The 25,035-nt window shown below is 42.9% G+C and overlaps 1 protein-coding gene across 1 annotated transcript in view; it reads left to right on the top strand.

The window, feature by feature from the left end:
- PCDH15 (protocadherin related 15) overlaps nt 1-25,035 on the top strand; it is a gene marked incomplete at its 5' end in the record, with an annotated part of 282,792 nt that overhangs the window by 103,500 nt on the left and 154,257 nt on the right. Inside the window, 4 exons of the mRNA XM_082054177.1 lie at nt 3,544-3,750; nt 12,688-12,822; nt 14,139-14,288; nt 21,801-21,994. Of these exons, the coding sequence (XP_081910303.1) occupies nt 3,544-3,750; nt 12,688-12,822; nt 14,139-14,288; nt 21,801-21,994 (686 nt within the window). The remainder of the gene's footprint in view (nt 1-3,543; nt 3,751-12,687; nt 12,823-14,138; nt 14,289-21,800; nt 21,995-25,035) is intronic.

Raw genomic sequence — 25,035 nt, 5'->3', positions numbered from 1 at the left:
AGAGTTGCTTAGAATTTCAGCACTTGTTTTTTGCCCCCAAAAGCACTTGTTGTTTTTCTTTTTATTATTAGCACTAGTATTATTGTTTTTCTATTTTTTTTCCCTAAGTGTAGGTGTATTTGGCAACAAAATGGCAAAAGAGGCAAGCTGGACATGGTGGTTTCCACACAGTGGCCTCGCAGTTGAGCACTCACGAAGGCACTGAAAGAGTGAAGTTGAGTTGTGTCCTGGTGCTGCAGGAATCACTTGCGACAGGCAACAAGCATTTGGAAAGGGACTGTGACTTTCTGCCTAATTCTGTCCTGTCCTCAAATGTGGAGGCCAAAGTTTATTATTTTGACCAGTGAACAAGAAGGAAAGCACGTGCAAAGCTGAAGTGCTTTTAAGTTGTGAAGCGTCTGCTGAGGAAGGAATCCTTTCCATCGTAGTTTTGGTTTCCAGTCTTAGGAGGGCTCATCCTTCTTTGTGTTTGACCATATGTAGTTTGGAGCACAGTCTTTTCCTTCAGAGAGACCCTGCAGTGCTGCAACAATGATGTAGGAAACACCTTCATAGATGAATATTCCCCTTTTAACCAAGGGTAGGGTCTGTGCTCACTTATGTTTTAAATCAAGACCGTTGCAGCACTTCAAACTTATAAGCATTTGAGACCCTCCGTGCTTTACCTTTTCTCTTTAGAATCTCTTGGTAGCAGTTGCAAGGAGCATCAAGGTTTGTTATAAAGAAACTTGGCAGCAGTTGTGTGTAAACTGTGAAGAGGCCTGTTTTTCTTAATGTGCGACAAAGTATTTAGTGATGCTCAAACATACATCTCCTCGAATAGAATCAGATCAGTATGTATTGTTTGCTCATAGAGCAGACTTCTTTCCGAGATTCTTTTTTTCATGCTTTCAGTATATTAACTTAGGCAAAAACTCTGTATCAGGACATTTTTGAAGTTTCATCCTACTGAGTCAGTAGCCAGAGTTCTTACAAGGAATTATGGTGATGATAGTTTTTACACACAACATTTATTTTTGTCGAGTGGAACATCAACTTCCAAACAAATCTCGCTTCAGTAAATTCTATTCAGCATTTGGGGGTCACTTACCCAGTGTCCAGTGCTATTGGCAGCTACTGCTCTATTGGACTTTAAACATGCTGCTTTCAACTTCTGCAGGACCAGGATTTCCCCTGGGATCTTCAAGTGCTTCTCCACCAATGAAATTCGGTGCAATTGGAAGGCTGCTAACTACATGCTAATAAAACCAGTTTATGTGATTATCTTACAATGACAGGTGTGAAGGGGAGAGTTTCTCAGCTAATTGCTGGGGATCACCCAGAAGCATCAGTCTCCTTGGGTGGACTGGAGCCCGGTGTGCTATTTTCCTCTTGGGTGTTTTATTTGAATATGGTTAATTGAAGCTGGCTGTGAAAAAGGGAAAAAAAAAGGGAGATATTCATACTTAATATGGTAGTAGTTATTTGAGTCAATTGTGGGTTCGATCAGTGGTAGTGTCCTGTATCCTAGAAACACATAAGAACAGCAGGAGATAAATATGTTGTTTCCTGCAACCTGGTTACTGAAATCTTAATGTGCCAGTGAATTAATTAGCAGAACTCCTGATTTCTTCAAGACAGTTTTTTCTCATTAACAAAAATTAATCTCCTAGGAAAAGCCTTATTAATTTCAGATACTAGTGCCTGCTTATGTAAATCCACTTGGCAGATGTACCTTATTCTCCCGAGTCAGAAAATAACCTCATATGAGGAGACAGGTTGGTGGGTGCTTTTAAGTCTGCACCAACATCACTGTTACTCTTCTCTTGGTCAAGAGTCATCCTGGGAATGACCTATTAAAGAGCAGTGTAGGGGAAAGGGACCTGGGGGTCCTGGGGACAGCAGGATGACCATGAGCCAGCACTGGGCCCTTGTGGCCAGGAAGCCAGTGGTACCTGGGGTGGATTAGAAGGGGGTGGTCAGTAGGTCAGAGAGGTTCTCCTGCCCCTCTACTCTGCCCTGGGGAGACCACACCTGGAATATTGTGTCCAGTTGTGGCCCCTCAGTTCCAGCAGGACAGGGAACTGCTGGAGAGAGTCCAGCGCAGCCACCAAGATGCTGAAGGGAGTGGAGCATCTCCCGTGTGAGGAAAGGCAGAGGGAGCTGGGGCTCTGGAGCTGGACAAGAGGAGACTGAGGGGTGACCTCATGTTTACAGATATCTAAAGGGTGAGTGTCAGGAGGATGGAGCCAGGCTCTTCTGGGTGACAACCAGTGATAGGACAAGGGGTAATGGGTTCAAACTGTAACACGAAAAGTTGCACTTAAATTTGAGAAGAAACTTCTTGATGGTGAGGGTGGCAGAGCCTGGCCCAGGCTGCCCAGGGGGGTTGTGGAGTCTCCTTCTCTGCAGACATTCCAACCCGCCTGGACACCTTCCTGTGTAACCTCATCTGGGTGTTCCTGCTCCATGGATGAGCTTTCCAGGTCTCTTCCAATCCCTAACATTCTGGAATTCTGTGCTGTATTTTAAAGAGGAAAATACGTTTTTCCTAAGCACTGTTTTGAATGACCAAAGGTGTCATCACCTGCTTTGAACAAAATCACAATTTTGAGGTTTATATTTCTTTTTACTGGAAATGAAAGCTTTTCTCATTGACAGCATGCTGTTGTTGCTTGGTAAACAAAGCAAAGCTTTACAGAGAATTAACAGAAGAAAAGCTATGTGCAAAGAAGAAATTAAAAATAACCAGTAGATGAAATCTGAAGAGCATGTTTCCAGAAGGCTCCTCAGATGTTGGATTTTAAAAAAATGATGAATTCTCTCTTTCGAAATGGGGGAAATACCAGAACAAAAATAAAACCTCTGCGAACTAAAATACTGTGAACAACAATAATGCAGGTACTGTGTTCTCAATTCTGAACTATTTTCACATCTCAGGAGCTTAGTGCACAATACACTTTCCACATCTGCAGAAAGGTAACAGGGCACGACTCTTGCCGTCCCAGGGTCTGTGTGCTTACAGATTTGGGCAATGAAGCCATAGGAATAGAGACTGTCAGACAGTGCCCTACTATGGCCTTGCTACAGGGACCTGTGCAGGACTAGAATTAAAACTGGTTTGTTCTTTATAAATTAAAGAACGAATTACTTGTTGTCTTCTACTTCCACGTCTGCTGTCGTCACCCCTGCATTATCACTCCCGTGCTGGGGGTGTGGGTGTCAGTTCTCTCGTACAATCAGCAGCTTCCAGTTTTCTTTCATCCTTTGAGGATCTTCCACACGTCTCAATGCTGATGGTTGAAGGAACTCTGCGTGAGTGCTGGGGGGCTCTGAGTTTCAGTGTGACTTCTGAAAAGCTTATTGTGATGGATATTTGTTCATCTAGCTAATTTTTGTTTGGTATTTCTGTTTTTTGTGATGCTGAGCTTCGTAATAGGGTGATGCGCACAATCTGATTTTTGGAACTGGATTGTAAGTCTTGGATCTAAACCACCACCAGTTAGTAGCTGTATTAATGGCTTTAGCTGGCTGAGAGCTCTGACAAAGGCGGTGTTTTCTCAGGCTGAACAAGACAACGGGCACCCCCTCCCTGCCTTTGCCAACCTGCACATCGAGGTGCTGGATGAGAACAACCAGAAGCCGTATTTCACCAGAGCCACCTATGAAGGCTTCATCCTCGAGTCCTCCCCGGTGGGCACCACCATCTCAGACAGCCAGAACCTGACCGCTCCGCTGCAGATCCTCGTCTTGGACAACGATGTGGAGGAGGTATGGCTCCTGCTTTCACACTGTCACACTATTATTATTTTTAGAGTTCTTTAAGGTTTTTGTTCTGAGTTCAAATAGATTAGAAAGTGCGCCTGAACTGAAAAACTAATCTGTGTCTTACTGAGCTCTCCTTAAGGTCGTCCTCTGTTAGAGATGATGAATGCTTGGTGTGAAGGGTGAATGGATGTAGTGAGAAGGATGGATCTGCCACACAATGTGGGGAAATGGGAGAGGGCAGCTCCAAGGGGAGGGAAGTAGGAGTTTGAACAAATGAAGAGGAGGAGAAATTCAAGTTAAATCCATTTGCTGTGCCCAGATTCTGATACTGACGTTACTCATAGTAAAAAATTTGGCATCTAGATAAGAATAGTAACAAAGTAGTAACAATACTGTGCCTCTAGGGCTGATGCTTCTTCTGTATTAACCAAGGCTGTTGCTATTATATATTTTTCAATAATGTTTCTTTTTCCTCTGATAACTGTCATCTCTCCAGTTGTCCCCTTTGCTCTTTTTTTGTTCTCTTGTTATCTTCAGATACATAAGGAAACCTAAGTTGTAGGCATGGGTTGTGCAGTAATATTTATAGTCTATGCCAATACTCTTTAATAAAGTTCTTAACCTGATAGTCTGAAAACAATCTTCTGGTTTTGAAAGTTTTACTTTTGACGTAGACAAATTAATTCTTTTTGGAAAACGTGAGAGGCCATTGTCACTAAATGCTGCTTTCTACATCACTGTCTGCATTAGAGTGATTTATCGTCCTTAGAAGCTGTGTTAAAGCCCAGACTCACATAGAGTATGTCCTTCCTATCCATTAAAATATCCCCTTCAATTTATGGGCATTCATAAAAATCCGGTGGAATGCAAGTGGAAATGTAGGGGCTGGATAAAAGGTACGGTGTAAGCGCGCGTGGGAATCAGCAGCAGGTATTGCTGATGATTGCTGGTATTGCTGAGATACTCTCGTTCAGCATCGCTTTTGCTAAAAGCAAAGCAATTTTCTTTTATCAAATTAATGGGATCTTGTAGGTTGCTTAATATAGGAATAGGAAAAGTGTGCAGGTATTGGGTATGAGTGTATATTTACAATGCATTGTCTGGTTGTATAAAATCTGTTAGAGTCACGTATGCCTGAACACAATGGAAATCAAATCCGATGAGTTAGTGTCCACAGTTCTAAGTCCTTTTTAAGCTACTGATTTGAGAGATTTTGTCAGAAGTCTGCTTTTAGTTATGTGATCCTTAAGTGTATTAAACAAAAAATAGGGTGACTTTATTTAAATGTGTCACAGAGGCACCCCGAGGTTAGTTTAAGGGACAACAGAGTCCAAAACAACTTTTATTCAACCGGTGAGGAACAGAGTTTTAGCACTCCAAAGTGACTTGAATACAGGTTCGGATATCAGTTGAGGAAAATTATTAAGGCGCAGCAACTAATAATTCAGGAGGTCGACAGAGTGCATGCACGTGGCTTCACCCAAAACAATGCGGGAGCCGCCCCTGAGTCCAGGAAGAGTCCACACTTGCCTGAACACGGTGTGGGATTATTTTAAAGGGATGCACGTACTCATAGTGAGTACGGGAAGTGTACACTCGCGATTCTGCAAGGGTAAATTTATAATACAGTTGCAATCCTGCGAGGGTTAATATGCGGACAAATGTGCACAGAAAGTTACACGTGCTTATGTGGAAGCACGGGAGGAAAATACACCTGCAATTATGCGCCCAGCGGCTCCCTGGCGCCTCGGCACTCCCTTCTCCTAACAGCCCTGGCCAGGGGCTCTGGGGCCAAACAAAAGCAGCTGTCAGCCTCAAACAGCAGAGAGAGGGAGATGTGTCTACTCCTTCCATATCAAAGGAGGGAGGGGGAGAGAGCGGGAGTTGCATTCTGCCACAATATGTTTTTAGCTTAAGCAATTATTTTGTTCGATCCACACTTTCACGAAAATTAGTGAAAATTAGTGAAACCCTCTGGTTCAAATACACCTTGGTGCAGATCCGTTTGCTACAGAAAGCTGGAATTTTAGGGCGCTATTTATGTCCACCTTATACGGGACTGCAGATTAACTTTACAAAACTCGGAAGAGATGCTTTTAATCACCTGAAGCATGGAAGACTGAAACCAAGCAAGTCTGTGTGTGAGACTGATAGACCTGAACGTAAGGTAGGCCTGGACTAAAACTCAGGTTTTTTGGGGGACTCTCCCCTGTTTCCTAGTAGATGATATTGTTACACTAAAGGAATGGCAGAAAACCTTTGGACTTCATTAACCTCCAGGGTTTTTTGGGGGTTGCTGCACAACTCTACCCACAAGGTGTCAAAGGCAAATTTGATAATACAAGGGTTTTTGATGTAACTATGTATTAGATGATCTACAAGACTGAAAATTAAGATTACTTTGAACTGTTAAATCCTCAATTTGGACTGACTCTTTGAATCAATCGTGTAACTACCAGGTAGTTAGTATAGCACATATTTGTATACTCGCAAACTGCAAATATTTAATTTCAAGATCTTCTTCAAAGAAGAGTATTTTGTTCCTTTAATATAAACTATTTAATGAGGTTCATAATGTGTTCCTGGCATTCATGTTTCCCACCCTGAAAATTCTTCCTGTTAGGGATTTTGTCAGCACACGTTCAATAGCTCCATTTCTGAGGGCTGCTCTGAAAATCAGCACAAGCAGCTTGACCACAGGTCTCCTCATTTTTTTGTTGTGTCAATATTTGCATATTGAATAGGCAGTTAATTAAGATACTTGTGTTTGCCTGTACTAGAAATCTCAGCGTAGGTGTGGCCTAAATATTTGTAGTTTTAGTTGCATCGCTAATAATACAAAGATCTGTCTGATCGGCAACAGATCTTTCGGTTGGGAGCACCAACATAACTTAAATAGTTGGTGTCCAAAGGTGATGAAAAACAAGTTTATCGTTCTTGAACACAAGCCGCTCTATGCTGCTGATTACAAGTTGTTAAATATTTCTGGGTCTCAGTACAAATAGACTTGAAATTCATATCCACAGGCAATGACCATTCAAGGGCCCAAAGGTGTTTCCTGGTGATGTTACCACCAGGATGGCTCTGTCCCTTAACTTCATTCACTTCTGCAGGTCTTAATGTTCTGGTGGCTTCATTACATCATACTAAATTAAGGTTTTTAGTAAGGACATCCTCTCCATGCTTGTATCTGTTATTTTCCAATACTGACACTGGGTAAACATAATGTATTCAGTCTTTTAATTGACAAATTGCTTGAGATTATATTTCGTATTAAAGTAACTCCCTGACCTCAGGTAAATGCGTGAAGAAAGCCAAGAAACCATCTCAGCTGTGGACCTTGAGAAAAAACAAAACGCATTCTAAATTTAAACCTCGTGGGAATTATAATAGGGTCCTGCTATAAACCTCCAAAAAATTAATTTATAGACGTGACATTGCAAACAGCCCTTTACCTCAAGCAGCACTGCCGAGTGCTGATATAATTAAGTGCTCTGTTTAAACGGCATAAATTAAATTAAGCCACACGAGTACCTTAAGACCTGAGCAAACCAAAGCTGAGATGAGGAATTTAAACGGTATGATCCAGTTGGTGTTTGCATAAGGCTTCTCGAGCTTCCATGGCAGAGTACCCATTGCTTCTGCTTTCATGGTAAGAGTTGGTGAAACAGCTACACAGTTTCTTGTTCCGTGCTTCTGTTGTATGGGAACTGGAAGTCAAACTAAACAGATGGTTGTTCAACATCTGCCTTTCCAGAAATGCGTGGGAAATTTTGAAGAGTTAGTATTTTACATAAAGGCATCTCAGTAGCAACCCAAGAGGACAGAGCAAATAACGGATAAAATAACTCTTAAATGTAACTACAAATGCACATTACGGATTTTCAATTATATATTCAGATGAGGAGAAAGAACTATTTATCCAGGAGTACTGAAGCATTTTAAATACTGAAGCAGTTTTCTCTAATATTTGCCTGATTGCTCATTTATTTCACTATTATTGTTTGCACTTGTTTTGCAGCCGGTGTTCTCTCAAGAGGAGGGTTCTCATAGCACTGCTTTCCCTCTATAGCGCTTCTGTGACACTCTAATAGTCACGTTACAAAATAATAATTCAGGGACTATTCTTCCCAGATGCAACAGCCCATTAATATAATTATTCAAACAAAAGGGAAAGGCAAAGCGAAAAGGCTGCTCCACTTTCTTTAGGACTAATATAGGTAGGTTTTTCCTTTTACTGCATGTTTCCTCTTAAGAAGAGTAAAAATCTTAACATTGAATCGCTACCGTAGCCAAAAGTCTCTTTGTAGCGCCTCAGCCCTTGGGTTGTGCAGGGGCTGGAGAAGTTTGCGTGCGATGGAAAGAATTCGAAATTGAAGCACTGCTCAGCATCCATCCTGGTTCTCTCGCTTGTCTTTTGACATCTTTTCCCCCAAAGTGGAGATGACAGAAACGGTGAAGAGCTTTTTTTATTCTTATTTTAAATTTCCTGTGGAAATATTACTTAAACGATCTCACTTTAAAGAAAAATAAATGCTTAGGGAGACAAAATGATTTGTAGGGTGTCCCAGGCAAAGTCTTCTCAGCCCCATTTACCTCCTGTAGTTTTTCAGTTGCTCAGAATTTTGACTTGATTTGTCCTGTTGCTCTGAGTGGTTTTACACCTAAAGCATTACGAAGGCTTCTCAGGAGGCTGCGCTCCGGCTTATTTTTCTGATATCGAGTGGTAATGTGAAAGATGCAGGAAATTCCCTGCAGAATCTCTACAAGACTCCGACTCTCCGTTTTTTCTGCTGAAAGACTAGAAGAGATTTTCTGCTTTCATCCAGACACGAGGAGGGCAAGCGCTGGAAACATCTCTTCAACAAAACAAGTCTCTTCCGTGGGTGTTTCAGTGCTGATCATCCTCTGAGGAAAATCACTAGAAACCCAAGATGTGTTGTTGTGTTGTCTTTGTTATGGCTGCAGCGTTTAGGAGACGAGCCCGTGCCAGCAATCGGGGAGCCCGAGCAGTTCTAATGCTCCTGGAGCTTGTTCTGGCTGCCCTGGAGAATCAAACAGCCAAAAATATTCCCTCTAAACCATCCCTGGGGATGCTGAAACCCATAGGGGCTGTGTGGCATCGTCTACTCTTTCTTGACAATATGTGATTTTGGTGTAATCTTAGTAAATTGTAGAAAACTCTTTGTGTTAGGAAGTGCTTGAAAGCCCTTGTGAGAGAGAAGGAGCGGCAAAAACATTCCCATCCACACAGGCTTTCAAACCTGGAGGAATTTGACAAGTCACATTGAAAAGTCAAGTTGAAAGGCAGGCTGTGTTTTTTAGCAGTGCATGGGAGCACTTTCTGCAGCTGGTTTTTATTCTGATTTTATCTGTAACCCTTTTTCCCCAAACGTTGTGCTTTTGTGGTGTCCGTCAGTATCAGGTTTATGGTTCTCGTGTTCATTCTGTATCATGTTTTTCTTTGTAGGTCGCACCAGGTGCCGTTCCCGTAGGTATTGGGTGTTATATTTGCAAAATTACTTGTTGTTTTAATTGCATGGTTGATGGATTTATTTCCTCCTGTCCTCTCTCATTTTTGTCTTCCCTATTGGTGCCTGAGACTGGGACTATCACTGGTTTTGTGAAGCCTGCAAAGAGCCCTTTGAATGCAATGGGCCAAATTCATTTATGACGTAGAGCTGTACCCTGGTTACATTGTGATTGCTTTATGTTCATTAAACAATTATACATCTTTATAGAAATCTGAAGCATTACAAAGAGGGATTTTTTTTAAGTTTAAAAAGTACTTCCTAGTCAGTTTGAAGTATGTAAACCATACAAGGTTTGAACTGTGTGCTTGAAATGGTCTTTGCAGGTTGCACGTAAACTCTTTTGTGTGGATTCGGATAGTTTTCTACTTAAAGTTAGATGCTAAACAATTTATCAGAGGCCAGCTAGTCTACATGAGCCAGTAATGCAGGCAGAAGTCGCAGTCTGTAAGTCCAGGCCCCAAAGTAAAATCATACTTGAAATAAATTAAAGTATTGGCAATAGAGTTGCCAACACCGAGCAATTGTTCCCCACAATTGTGGGGTCTCAGTTAAGCCGAGCAGACTTTCTTTCGGCATAAAACGTGATAAAAATGTGAAAGCATAACAACGCCAAGATTAAGGAAATAAATTGCTTTGTAGGTCCAACATGCATGGAAGGCAGTAGAAACAGGCACTGATTGCAGTAAAGGCGATTTAACTTGCACATGAGGGTAAAATCCTAAAATGCAACAGCTAAGGAAGAGGATAGATTATTTCGGGAGTGTACGGGATCTCCATTGTTGGTTTTTCACAAGAACAAATTAGGAAAGAAATCCTGTTTATTAGCGTTCAAAATGGCATGACAAGCAAGAACTGTAACAACTAACCGGGCTTTTTGTAAATTAAATTTTTGACTGACTTCGTAGTGTCTACAAAGTGAACAATTATTGGCAATTACCTTCTGTAATTTTTAATGGAAAAAAGAGATTGCCATTTGCATTGCTGCCTGTAAAATGGATTTTGATTTCAACTGGAAGCTGGTGTAGCTGCAGCAAAGCTTTCGGCAATAGGAAACCACTCGTTTGGAACGCTTTGATATTTCTTTCACGTAGCTTTGAGCAACTGGAGTGGTTTCTTATTTAAATAGTATAATCTTAGCCTTCAAAGTGTGTGCTTTAGAGTATTTTGGATTGCTAAAATAAGTTTCTGTTGTGCTAATCTGTCCTTATAGTCATTGGTGCATGTGAGAGTGAGCTCGAGTGTTTTGCCCACTGTCCTGTTTTCTATTTTTAATTATATCAGAATGACGCTAATAACAGTGTCAGAGTTCACCTTCTAGAAGCATTTTGGATTCAAGTTGAGAAAATGTTCTGAGAAGAAGAATGTAACTCTGCTTTTTGGCTTATTTGTTGAATTCAGCTATTTCTGACCACATTGTCCTGCTCTGTATGGGGTGGGTTTGGTAGAGTTGGAAAGCAGCTGGTAAAAACACTTCTCAGGTTATGTCTTGTGCAGCCACTGGATTTTCTGTTATGTTTTATCTATGGCAGTTCAAAGCATTTTTTAAAGGACTCGTCTCCCAGCCTTTGGTGTTTTGCCGGATCACATTCGCATTCCTCTTTTATAGCTTTACATAATGAACATAAATTAAGTAACTAATGACCGACTGTAGCACATTAAGTCAGGTTAAACTAACCAGATTACATACAGCGACACAGAAATGTTTGTTGGAATGCTGTAGGCAATAAAAGGTAATGTAGTTTATTCTTAAATTTAACTGTAATATAGAGTGACCCTTGCAGTGCCGAGGGTTTAGATTGTGGGGTGACAATAAAACCCTGGCAGATGTATTGTTAACCTCCTCTTCCCCCGCTCTCCCCTTCCCACTCAGGACAGGCAATCAGGAGGGAAAGAAGGACAGAGAGAAGAGAGTTGGGAAAATTAAAAATGTTTTACTAATGCTACTAATAAGAATAGAGAAAATAATACAAAATATACAAAACCAATCCTGAAAGTCCCAGCAACTGCAGAGCCGGCAGCCGAAGTCCTGGACTGGACTCTGCAGCCAAACGGAGCTGGATTCAGTCTGTCACTGGCCTCAGTTCACAGGGACGACTCGCAAGGTCCTCTCCTAATGTCGGCCATAAGGGAAAGGAACGAGATCCTCGTGCTCTCCCACTTTTATATGCAGTATTCACGTGAATGGGATGTTATACACAGTTGGTCGGTTTCTTGGTCACCTGTTTCTCGTTGCCCCTCTGGCGAGATGTCCATCCATGCTTATCAATAACCTCGCATTCCATTGCTGTGTTCACCAAAACATGTATCTGGTTCTCCAGGAAAATGCAGCTGATATGAAGCTTTAGCTGACAGGCAAATTCACTAAAAGAGAAAGTTGTTTTTAACTTTTAAAACCAGGACAGCAGTCTAATCACTTCAATAACTCAGGAGCATCTTTAAAGAGATGGGGGAAGATGTTGAGACATTTCACCCTGGTCATGATTCACGTTTCTACTGGTTCAAGAAGACGGATATCGCAGAAAAATGACTTAATTTGTGGGGCTTTCCAGAACCACCACAGAGCTGAAATGCCCTTTTTTCTTGCTCTGTGCTGGCACCCAGCAGACTGCAAATCCATTTTCCTGCTCTGTATTAACAGCTACCTGGTAAATTCACACTGGGAGGAACCGGCACGAGGTTCTGGACTGTAATTAATCTTCTCTGTTCCCTGGGAGTACAGTAATAACATTCCTCCCCCATTCTGTCAGCTGAGATTCTGCTTGCCCCCAAATTAATTTCAGCCTTTTTCCCCAGGGGACATTTCATTCTTTTTTCTTCCTCTTTAGCTGTGTAGTGAAAATCTGACCACGGTTCCTTCACTATGGTTTTCGCCCCATCAACTGAGAGGTTCATAATTCCGCATCAATGTATTTGGTTTCTTTTTGATACACGAAGGGAATCTCCGAACAGCATCTATTTAGCGATATGCTTCAACACATATGGTTGTCTTTTTCACTGCCCCAACCCAACTGTTTTATTGCTCCATTAATCAAGATAAGCTTAGTTTTGTTTTTAATATGGTTGAATCTGTTTTCTTACATTTGTAAGTTCTATTCGGTTTAAAAGTTACTGTTTTAATGAAAGAAAGCAGCATTTAAAACTAGCGGATACAGGTATTTGTTAGCCACTGGGTTTACTTCTATAGGTTAACGTGTATTTTTGATATATTTTTCATCAAGATTAGATTTTTAGATCAGCTGTTTTATTTTTTTACTTTTTCTACAGTTTTCTGGGTTGCTAACCACGGTATTAGCACTTCCTCCTTAGTTAGCTTTCAACTGAAGCAAACACTTGCGTTCAGTAATTGGAAACTTAATGGTGTATATGTGTTGATAATAAAATGCTCTTTTTTTAATGCTGTTTAAAGACGAAGGACCCCCAGCTCCACCTCTTTCTGAACGATTACAACGCGGTTTTCACTGTGACCCAGAGCGGCATCACCCGCTACCTCACGCTGCTGCAGCCCGTGGACCGAGAGCTCCAGCAGCTCTACACCTTCTCGGTAAGCTCAGAGCACCACGGCATGTCACTAAAACCATTATTTTTAACATTCCTGGAGATGGTTAAAGTGGTACAGAAGAAGGGTGAGCAGCAGCAATACTGAGGCGTGGGGCAGAGGGATAAATCACAGAACCCCAGAATGTCAGGGGTTGGAAGGGACCTGGAAAGCTCATCCAGTGCAATCCCCCCATGGAGCAGGAACACCCAGATGAGGTTACACAGGAAGGTGTCCAGGCGGGTTGGAATGTCTGCAGAGAAGGAGACTCCACAACCTCCCTGGGCAGCCTGGGCCAGGCTCTGCCACCCTCACTGGGAAGAAGTTTCTTCTCAAATTTAAGTGGAACCTCTTGTGTTCCAGTTTGAACCCATTACCCCTTGTCCTATCACTGGTTGTCACCCAGAAGAGCCTGGCTCCATCCTCCTGACGCTCACCCTTTATATATCTGTAAACATGAATGAGTCCCCCCTCAGTCTCCTCTTCTCCAGCTCCAGAGCCCCAGCTCCCTCAGCCTTTCCTCACACGGGAGATGCTCCACTCCCTTCAGCATCTTGGTGGCTGCGCTGGACTCTCTCCAGCAGTTCCCTGTCCTGCTGGAACTGAGGGGCCCAGAAATGGACACAAATGTCGTCGCTGCTCTCCCAAAGTGTGTGTGTTTGGTGCGATGTCAACATTATGGATCTCCCGCTCATCATCATCTCCATGCCATCAGGCTTATATTCTGCTGCCATGGCACAGTCTGACTTTTGTACCCCGCGTGACCTGGAGGCCACCTCTGCCTTTTCTTTTCTTGGCCCTTGAGTTGGGAATGTGATGCTCGTAATGGCCTTTCTGCTTTATTTTTTTAATACAAAATAAAAAAGCTGGATAGCAGAAACCAGAGTAGTATTTTTTAAAGTTTCAGTGGATCTAATACTCCCTCAGGCATTTCCCAGTCTGTGAGGAAACAGCTTAACAGCCCTCAAGCAATTTGCAAATATGCTGCAGGGAAAACCTGTTCCTCTGCGGGGTTTCCCAGTCAACACCGCTGTATTTTCTGTCTGTTTAGCATTGGAAAGGAGAGCTCAGAGTTCCTCTATGGAGTAAGGGCCTCTGACTCTTTAAGTCTCACTTGTAAACTGCTGGTTTGGAGGTTTGGCAGAGGTGCAGCCACTTGCAAACAGCAGCTGAAGCCTTCTCTAATTGACCTAATGCAGACAAAATTGAAAAATGAAATGCTTATTTTTACTTGTCATACTGTATTTTCTCACAGTTGGAATTGTGTTAAGAATGCACTATTAAAATATGTCCTGTTCTGCCTCTTTTGTCCCCTCCTGAAGATGACAGCGTCTGATGGTGTCCAGGAGAGTGCCCCAGTGACAGTCAATATCCTGGTCATTGATGCAAATGATAATTCTCCAACCTTCTCCAACATATCATATAATGTCAAGATTTATACGGATATGAGGCCTGGGGAAGGCGTTATAAAGGTAACTTGAAGTCTTTTTATTAGCTTTGTTGACTCTTCACTAGCAGTAGATGGTCTTGTAGTACAAATTGGAAAGGTACTGAAAAGAGCTAGAAATAAAGTCTGTGTATCTCCATCCACTTTGTTAATTACATAGTTATTAAAGAGTTGCTAATGCTGAATGGTGGGCCTGCCTTAGTCATATAGCTGCAGTTCAGCTCTTTCATCTGAAGTTTTACAAAACCTTTTCATCTAAAAATTCTCAAAAGAAAAAAACCCACTATTCTCCTCTATTAGTGGGATATTGAAAACAAGAATATTTGGGGGGAACAGGTGCAGAATTCAGTAGAACCTAACGAGAAATATTTTACCATGTCATGAAACCTTTTGGTTTTCACAGACACCCAGAGTAGTTTGTTTGTAGAGCAGATGAGCAGTGACAAATGTGTTGAACGCAGGCCCAGAGGGAGCAGCAGTTTTAATTAAAGTTTGCAAGCACTGATTTATGTTTTGGTGCAGACTGGAGGTGACTCCTGGTTGCGCTGAAGTTAATGGAAAATGGCTTTTTTGGCTGGTAATTCTTGTAATATCTCAGCCATGCTCCTGAGTGCTCCCAGACGGATGAGAAGACAAGATGCTGTTAGTGGAGGTTGGTGTTCGAGGGTGGCAGAAGGCAGTATTGGAGAAAAAATAATACATCATTGGCTGACTTAAGTAATAAAATAGCATTTTCTGAAATATAATCAGCAAGTAAGCATTTGAAGGCAGCAGTGATTTAGCGGTATTAGGAGAAAGTTCAGTGGCTGTTTTGGCATGTGCCCTGCTTGAACTGGATTGATGTGCTGCATTTGTGCTTAAAAGCATCAATGAGAGTTGCGGGGACGTTTTTAGCAAGATTTGAGGGAAAGATAGAAGTTTTAAACATAATTAAATTCCTCCAAGCTTTGCACAAGGCCATGGGAGGAGGAACAACAACAAAAAGACCAACTACTGTTGTCCTGAATGAGCTCAGGAGCTCTATTTGCATCCTCTCATAGACTCCTAACTCCATATATAAACAGGTAGATTTTGCAAGTACGCTGCCTTTGCGTGGTATTTAAGCTACGGAGATACATGCAATGCTGTAAGAAGTTAAATCAAGGTTTTTTCCTAAAGCGTAAGCTCTCTAGTCCAAAAAGAAATGGTGCTCTGAGCTGCCCGGGTTGTGTTTGTGACCCTTGGGATGAGCAGAGAGCAGCTACTGGGCTTTTCTGGAACAGTTGTGATGCCAAAGGACTCATTGTATGCAAAGGGAATGTGCTGGTCTGAGGGTTTACACTGCCTGGCGCTCCAGGTGTTCCAACCCTGGAGGTGTGCAAAGAGCGGGAGCACAAATCTCTCAGGAAATTGTTCCTTCTGGGAAAAAAAAGTGACAGGGCAGCTCTGCAAGGGCATCTGCGTTAGGGAGTGGGGTCCCTTCTAGGATGACATTGCAGAGTTAGAAATGAGTAGTGGGGAAGTCAGGCCTTACACTTCTATTTCACAGAATCACAGAATCGACTGGGTTGGAAAAGACCTCAGAGATCATCCAGTCCAACCCTTGGTCCAACTCCAGTCCATTGACGAGATCATGGCACTAAGTGCCATGTCCAGTCTCAGTTTAAAAACCTCCAGGGCCGGTGAGTCCAGCACCTCCCTGGGCAGCCATTCCAATGCCTGACCACTCTCTCTGCACAGAATTGCTTTCTAATCTCCAGCCTCAATTTCCCCTGGCAGAGTTGAAGCCCATGGCCCCTTGTCCTCTTGCTGACTGCCTGGGAGAAGAGACCAATCCCCACCTGGCTAGAACTGCCCTTCAGGTAGTTCTAGAGAGTGCTGAGCTCACCTCTAAGCCTCCTCTTCTCCAGACTGAACAAGCCCAGCTCCCTCAGCCTCTCCCCATAGGGCTTGTGTTCAAGTCCCTTCCCCAGTCTTGTTGCTCTGATTTGCCAAAATTAAAATTATAGTGGAAAATGTAAGAGCTCTGAGGGTTTTTTCCTCCTCCACGCTTGTGTCTGCGAGGTCAGCACATGGTTACACTCAGATTATGAGAGTTTAGAACGTGGAGGGCAGAACATCGTGGCTGGTTTGGGAGAGGGGTTGTTTCTCAACTAATCTTACATTGCTGGATGAGCTGAGTTTAGAAACGAACTGATATTAAAAAAAAGCTAAGAGTGATCTTAAGGTTTCTGCATACTGTGATATCGCCAGTAATAACAATTTCAGGCTGCTGGGGCGTTTGGGGAGTTTCTCACCTTGTTATTTTGCTTCTGCTTTATAAATACCTTCTCAAATGGAAAACGGACTTTTTTTCTTTTATTTTTTTTTTAACTGTTAATACAATGATTTTTATTATATACTTAGCTTGTTCTCTGTATGTGGAACAAACTCATCTTGTAACCCTATCTCATCCCTGCTTTAAGAATATTTTAGAATACTCGGCTCGGGGATGATGATCAGCTGTGATAGTTCCCCGAGGAAAATGACCCAGGTCAGGTGTGATTACTGTGTAAAAACCACCTTCTCTAGCGGAGAAAGCAGGTTAGAAAAAGAACACTGACCTCAGTGAATCTGAATTTAAAGCAGGCAAATTATGTGGTTAATAATAATTATTGCTAGACTGATTAATCTTAAAGCTGGTAAAGTACTTAATCTCATCTTTATATATTGTTATAATTTTGCTGTCCTTTTCCACTTTTCAATTAGCACTTTCTTCCTGTGATTCAGGTGTTTAAACTAGTTACACAGTGCTGGTTGTAATGCAGCTGTAATGCAATCATATTTGGCATAAGTCATTTAAATGCTATTTCTTTAGACATCTCTCGTTTCTATATACAGCATAAACTATGCAGGGCACAGATGATATTGAGCAAGAAAACAAGAGAGCTGAGAAGGGGCAAAGGATGGCAAAAATTTGAATTTTGAAACCAAAATAACCTATTTTAATTTATCTGTGTATGTGATTTTCTACCTAATTTCCTGTCTCAGAGGTATGACCCATGTTCAGGAGCTCTCTTATAAGAACAATTCAATAACTCCATGGTTGAAAATGGAAAATAAGCCATGTTCACCTCATGCGAGCTGCAACAATTCTGCCTCAGATCACCAGGATGAGTTTATCTGGGGGTTCTGCCCCAGCGTCTTGTTCCACAGAGCACTTAACTTCACACATCACCCCATGAACAGCCCTGGTGCTGGAGGTCAGGAATAAAAGCCAAAAGATAAAACGTGCTAAAACTGCGGGCAGTAACATTTCTTTCACTTATCTTTTGCTCACAGTAGATTTGGTCCTGAGCAGTAACAGCACTTTCAGTGGTACACGGGAACAGATTTAGAGCCGTTAAATAAATACCTCCTCTGGGGTTGCTTTGTCCTTACCCCAAATGTGGCTTCTCAGGGCTGGGTTACTTTGTCTCTGTTAAATAGTCTCTTTTGTTTCCCCCCACATGCGACTCCAGCCGCCCTCGCGTACGGACACACGTTAAATCACGTCCCAGAGACATGTTTGCAGCTCTTGCTATAAAGCCGCAGAACAATGTAGGAAAAGTCTTTGTAAAAGTCATCTCCATGCTTAATGTCTTGTTGACGTGGTTATTTGCAGCCCTTTGCGTTCAGTCCATCAGCATATTAATTCCCATCTCCAAAGTAAACATGATTAGCAGGAACAGAAAACACAACTGGGTTGTGTTGGCATTTCTCAGTAGATGTCTCTATATACTCAAGTGAAAAAGAAGAAGAAGATACTGAAAAGTGTTTTGACCAGAGCTCGTGGTTCCTGCAGGGATTCGCTTTAGGTCAGTACGAGTCAGACCAGCAGGTCAAACGCTGGAGCCCAAATATAAAGGGAGTCTGAACAGAGCTTGTGTAGTCACCAAGAATGTGTCTTTGGAAATGTAAGACCATTCTTCTAATCCTCCTTTCCCTTCCAAGGAAACCTCTTCTCGCTGCAGCACAATATGCACCTGTCTTGCAAAACTTTCAATACATCAAATTTCAGTGTAATGAAGCTGATTCTGCTGGATGCAAAAAGTTTCTTAGGAAAGTAAAATAAATCTCGTTTTGTACTTCTTTCTGTATGTTTTAGACCGTGTTTCTCAAATCTTGTTAACTATGAAGCTCTATCGGTCTGGGACAGCCAGAGATGGAATTTATAGATTCATATATTATGGCAGCTGTTTAACTTCGATTCTATTTAATTCTATTTTTTATCTCATTTTTGCCCCCAAAACGTTTTTCAAATCACTTATCTTATCAAGCATTCGGTATTTTTAAGTTTAATTAACCTTATTAACAATCTGTGTACTTGCGTAGTCAATTAATTTCTTTTTCCAAGTCGTCACAATAAAAACTGGCCTTGGTCCAGATCCTGTCATTAAATACTTAGGACCTTGTATTCTGCGTGAAGCCTTTATTTATCTTCTTGTGCATGTTACTTTTAGAGTTCAGTTTAGAAGGTTATTAGAGCACTTTTCTTAACTATGTCACTGAGTTGGATAGTTACTCTTTATGAGGTGAACAAGCACATCCAGTTGTGTATAGAAACTATAGAATGAGGGATTAAGGAAATGGAGTTTGAGGGGGTTTAAGCTCTGAACCCCAAGGGAGTGGAGAAACTCTGATTTGCTGAGTTTTGGTGGGTTGACTGACCATTGCGAGTTGGCACAGCAAGACATTAATTAACACATGAATATTAATTTTTATTTATACCTCTAAGAGGAGATGATCGATTTAATTATTGGTTTGAGATATCTCGAGTGTTTATCCTGTGTTCAATATACAGCTTGTCTCAAAATACTGTAACAGCATGAATGAAGAATTGCTCGTTCTAGTGCAACAGTGAAGCGTCTATGACAAAGAAATCCAAAGAAAATCAGTTTAGATGAATTGAAGTTAAATACTTCTGTGTTGCAAATTGGCATTGGATCACTGTGCTCTGTGTGAATGAAGCAAAACACTGATTATTTCAGGAAAAGTTAACTTCACTTACGTGCTTTTCAGCTGATGAACACTGTGTCCAACCTGTTCCGTGTTAAAACGGTTGGTCAGTCCCTAATAGCGTTAATAGCTGCACTTCTAAGGAAGAAAACACCTGAATCACCTGTCTTTTAGCATTTCATTTATTCTGCTAAAGCTACTTGGGACTTAGCTCTTGGTTGTGTGCAAGTTTTTGCCTTTTTACATGAAATTTCCTATTCCATTGAGCCTACGTGCATAAAGAATGGAGCTCAGCCTAGAAGGCAGCTGGATCCACAAGTTTTTCACGTACTCCCCATGGCGTTTAATGTTGTATGCAAATGCGATTACCTTGAACATTACGGCTTTGGGGTTTATTCTTCATCTCCCCTCTTGTTCCAGCTGCAAGGTTGAGTTTCTGCTCCTGTGGTTCTTTAGCTGCGCTTGGGCACGGGTGGGTGGAACGTTGTGGGCAGCGGTTGGGAAGACTGCGACCTGCCAAAGGTCGAGTGTGATGCAAGATGGATTATTAGATTATTATACGTGATATACTAACGTAGCAGGGACTTCATGGAGTTCCTTGACCTGCCCGCAGTGCTGTCAGCTTTGCGAGCACCACAGGGATGAGAAAAGGGAGATTTATCCTGAGATAACGCCTCTTGATCCTGCCCTTGGCATCACGGTCATCGCTAAGGTTTTATGTCATCGTATGTTACCCTTAAACCCCAGACTTGCAATCTGACATGCAGCGCCGTGTCAGGAAAGCCAAGGCAGACAGGCCAGCAGGAACCTTTCAAGAAACTACGTGTCTGTTCTTCTTTTTCCATCCTCGCTTTGGGAGCCCTGCAGGAAATAATTTCTGAGGCTGGGATTTCTTATTGCTTTGTACATCCCGGGGAGGCTTTACTGCTCTACCTGCTGGTGGCCTTTGCCATTTCCCACCTGGAACTGCCGGGAGCAGCAGGAGCCCATTGTGACATCATTCCTTGTCATTTCCACTCAGCGCCGTGGGTACTGGGGGGTGCACAGGCAGCACTACCCGCTGTGGCTTCCTCTGTGTTAAAATGCTGCCCGTACCGCTTCCCACGCTGTTTGAGAAAATACACAGTCGCACAAAATAAAGAGCCAACTGAGAAATCAGCGAACTAACCCCTCTGGGAAGAAAAATTCGCCTTAGAAAGCCCAGAGGTGCCGGCATTGTGGTACTTTGGTGACTCAACCATCAATGTAACAGAATGCTGCGTTCTGAATATGGTGATAATTAGGGTGGAATTTCAATGGCAATAATACAAGCCAAGCGATAGGCACTGTGAGCAGTTTGCTGCACAGTTATACATTACATGTAGAATAACTTGTGTTATCCTCTATGTGTGAAGGAGGAGGAGAGGTGAGAGGGCTCAGCTGGGACGCGGGGCTGAGGTGTGGGTGCACATTTCTGATTGGAAATCCGAGCTTGCTTCTTACTCGCTTCACATCATGGCAGTCAGAGTCATGGCTACTTGGCACTTGGCTAAAAGCAAACAAATATGATTACTGACCTATATTTTTCTGGCCTTGTGCATGAATGATTGATTTAGCTTGGTGTGCTACACAAGTAGGATAAACCTTTCCCAGGGGCAGGATAAGAACCCCCTCATTTCATTACATTCATCGACATAATTTGGGCCTAAAATATTAGGCCTTAGATTTTTCTTACAATAAAATCAAAATTGTACGCTTACATGTGCCTGCTCACTGCAGGGGGGTTGGACTACGTGACCTTTAAAGGTCCCTTCCAACCCGAACTATTTTGTGGTTTTATGCTATAGAAGAAATGCTACATGTGAGAGTAACCACAGCCCTGGTAGAGATGACGGTGTAGAGGCCACACGGTACAGAATTACTTGCTCGGTTGCATTTATCCCAGGGCTCTGAGCTCGTTCCCACAAGAACAACCTTGCAGGTAGGTGGTGACAGGTTAAAAAAATGGGCCTTGCGCATCTGTGGTGCGCATTGCTGTGTTTCCTACGTGTGTATCATATGAGAATAGCTGCCACTTCCCTGCCACTTGGCTTACATGTGCGGTACAGACATCGTTCTCCAGTCCCACGCAACGAGGGCTTGCGATGCACGACCTGGATGCTGGAATTTCTCGTAGTGCCAAGGCTGTCACTCTGAAGAGAGCAGAGAGGGATGGAGACTTTCCGTCAGGAAATACAATCTTCTTGTTAGCTTTGTGACAAAACAAATCTCTCCCACCCACCCTTTTATAGGAAGTGTTATAAATTCCAGTCAACAGAGAATAAGCTTGGTCTTAATTAGTTTTCTTAATTCATATCTTCAAATAATTTGCTTGCAGTCTTAGGTAAGCAGTTTTTCTCTGCTTCATTATTTTTTTTACACCTATTATCCTTCATTTAAATTGTATCCTTGTTGTACAGTAATTAGAAATTACGGCATCTGTTACAGGTGTTCAAGTTTTCCCTCATCTCTGCTTCCTCTACCCCTACCGAGTTGCCTTATAAAAAACGATTAAACTACAACGCTGAAGCGTGCGTTCTGACATTGTGGTTTTGAATTGCAGCTCACTGCTGTAGATGCGGACGAGGGACCCAATGGCCAGATAGGATATGAAATTTTGGCTGGGGATCAGGGAGACTTCATCATCAATGACCGGACAGGCCTAATCACCATTGCTCCAGGCGTTGTGCTCTCAGTGGGGCGATCCTACGCTCTCACTGTCAAAGCATCCGATAGTGCTCCTCCTGCGCAGAGAAGGTAACTCATCTTCTAATGAAACTCATTTGTTAATCGGTGCTTAGCAGCGCGTAAGAAGCGCGGCACGCTGTAACTCCGCTGGAATACAATGCAACGTGTTCTGTTTGGTGTAAGGATCGCGTTTTGGAAAAGTGTCATGTTAGAAGCTTTTCACTTTTTGTTCCTTATTTATATTTTCCTTGCAGTACACAGTTTTCAATATTTCATTTGCTGGTAATAGTCTGCTTTTTAAAAGTTCACATGTTGTGCTGGCATGGTGCATGCCCATTTTTTAAGAGTAATTGGGATTGAAGGGATGTAAGGAAGAAAGCAAGTGGGAAGCTTTTTGTTCAGACTGCGGCTTGCTGTGATGCAGAAAGGATCGGAGACAGTCTGGTTGCTGAGCTGGAGACCTCCTCTCCAGGCGCACGGTCTTGGCATGCTGTGGATGTGGTGACAAGTTGTGACAACGGTGAGCGGTACCGCTGCCAAGACTTCAGTTCTCACCAGCAGGATTTTTTCTCTTCTCCCCCAGCTGATAAAGAAAAGCAGCCTGCAAATTTAGTGCAGTTAAAATCAGATGCTCTCACATTCAAAAAAATTAATGGTTTTGAGGCTCACTTAAATGCTTCTTTGGAGTTTGTGTTCTGCATACGGTAAAACTGCGCACAAATGTTGTCAATTCATGAAGAAGTGGGGGGTGCATAGAGTGGCTCTTGTGTTCTGGGCCCGGTTTTGATAATGTAACAACATTAACGATGGTGGAGAGGAGCAGTAGCCTCCAGCATTTAAATCTCCCACAACCGTTTCTCTTCTCCTCATATGAGGAATGTAAGAAAGAAAAATAACCCAAAAGTGGTATTCAGTCATTGACTTTTCTTCAGGACCTGCTGCTTCTGTCATGTCTCCAAGAGAGTTCAGCACTTATTTTATAGTTACATTTTCCAGTCACTGGAGTATTCAGATTGTTAGATTGTTCATAAAACTAATATCTGGTAACGGTCTTCTGGTTACATTTTCTTCTCCTTTCCCTCTGTTGCTTATTTCCTAGTAAGCCCTCTCTTAGGTAGCTCATAAGCTGTTAGTAGTGCTGCGGAGAAGATGGGGCACTATTATGCGCTCACTTTTGTGTAGCACTAGCATAGCATTACAGTGGAGGAGAAAAATCAATAATGCTGCTTCAGAGACCTTCAGAATCCAGCCATGTGGCCCCAGTAACAGTAGCCCCTACAATACAGCTTTGATTGCTATCAGCTCCTTTTATGTTGGAGAAATCTTCCTATTGTCTAAATCTCCACTTCCGATGGTGTATGTTGGAAGCATGTGCTCCCTCCTCTGAAAATGTCTTCATTGCAATAATCTGCAAAAGTGGAAAATATCTCCTTTCTTGCTGTTTCTGCTTGTCTCCCTTTTTTTTGTGGAATTATAACATGTGATTTATTTGCTTCATAGCCGTTCATGTGTGTTCAGAAACCCACTCCGTCTAGGCTGTGTTCCCAGAGCTGGGCTTGGTTGTATTTTGGGCCCAGAGCTGGGGTTAGTGTGTCTGTGATGGTTAAAAAAATCAGAGGGATGGCTACTGGAGGTGCTGTGGAGAAAAACATGGACAGCTCGTACTGTCTGGGAAGATACATTCAGAGTGCCTCAAGGATCAGTACTGGGGCCTGTATTATTCAATATATTCATCACTGACTTGGATGGGGGAATAGAGTGACTGTCAGCAAATTTGCTGATGACATCAAGCTGGGAGGAGTGTCTGACACTGGAAGCTGTGCTGCCATCCAGAGACCTGGACAGGCTGGAGAGTTGGGCGGGGAAAAATTTAATGAAATAGATCAAGGGCAAGTGTAGAGTCTTGAATCTGGGCAGGAACAACCCCAGGTTCCAGTATAAGTTGGGGAATGACCTATTAGAGAGCAGCGTAGGGGAAAGGGACCTGGGGGTCCTGGTGACAGCAGGGTGACCATGAGCCAGCACTGGGCCCTTGTGGAATATTGTGTCCAGTTGTGGCCCCTCAGTTCCAGCAGGACAGGGAACTGCTGGAGGGAGTCCAGTGCAGCCACCAAGATGCTGAAGGGAGTGGAGCATCTCCCGTGTGAGGAAAGGCTGAGGGAGCTGGGGCTCTGGAGCTTGGAGAAGAGGAGTCTGAGGGGTGACTCATTCATGGTGATCAGTATGGAAAGGGCCAGGCTCTTCTCGGTGACAACCAATGATAGGACAAGGGGTAATGGGTGCAAACTGGAACACAGGAGGTTCCACTTAAATATGAGACAGAGCCTGGCCCAGGCTGCCCAGGGAGGTTGAGGAGTCTCCTTCTCTGCAGACATTCCAACCCGCCTGGACACCTTCCTGTATAACCTCATCTGGGTGTTCCTGCTTCATGGGGGGATTGCACTGGATGAGCTTTCCAGGTCCCTTCCAATCCCTCACATTCTGTGATTCTGCGATCCAAAGCTTTTGCTGCCTTCCTGGCATGGTTTCTTGAAGGCTGAAGAACCAGCTGGTGGTGCCTGGAGCAGCTGCCTCTGGTTGTGTGCAGGGGAGAGCTCACGTGGGCTGTGGTTCAGAGGTCTTGGCAAGCATCCAGCTGCATCTCCTGAGCCCGTTCCTCTGGCCGAGAGGTGGTTGGCACCTCGCACTTGGGCTCCCGTCAACTTCTTGCTGTCACGTTTGGCTGGGTGGTTGACGTTACCTTGGTGGAGGCGGTAGCCAGAATTTGAGACTAATTAGAATGGGCGATCTGTGCAGATGGGAAGGTTTGTGCCCTGTACAATCAACAAAGAAGGATTTTGCTGTAATTTCAAGTATTAAGCATTTTTCCCAAGTCTGGATCCTGCTGCAGGACATACCAGGCTGACTGTCATGATCTGTAAACCAACAGGAGCCGGTAGCCTTTGTGAGCACAAATTTAAAATCAATTGCATCCTGTGTAGCTTTTTTGCATAGTATAGCATTAAGTTCTTGACAGGTGACTATGCATGAAACAAGGTACTTATCTGGGTATTATGAAAGTTTCTTTCGTGAGCATCATTAACGTAACTTATAAAGGTATATTTAAGTAC

Source organism: Streptopelia decaocto, assembly GCF_964273445.1.
Source record: "Streptopelia decaocto genome assembly, chromosome: 5".
NCBI classification, from domain to species: domain Eukaryota; kingdom Metazoa; phylum Chordata; class Aves; order Columbiformes; family Columbidae; genus Streptopelia; species Streptopelia decaocto.
The sequence above is the reverse complement of the archived record's forward strand: the minus strand, read 5'-3'. Positions and strand labels throughout refer to the sequence as shown.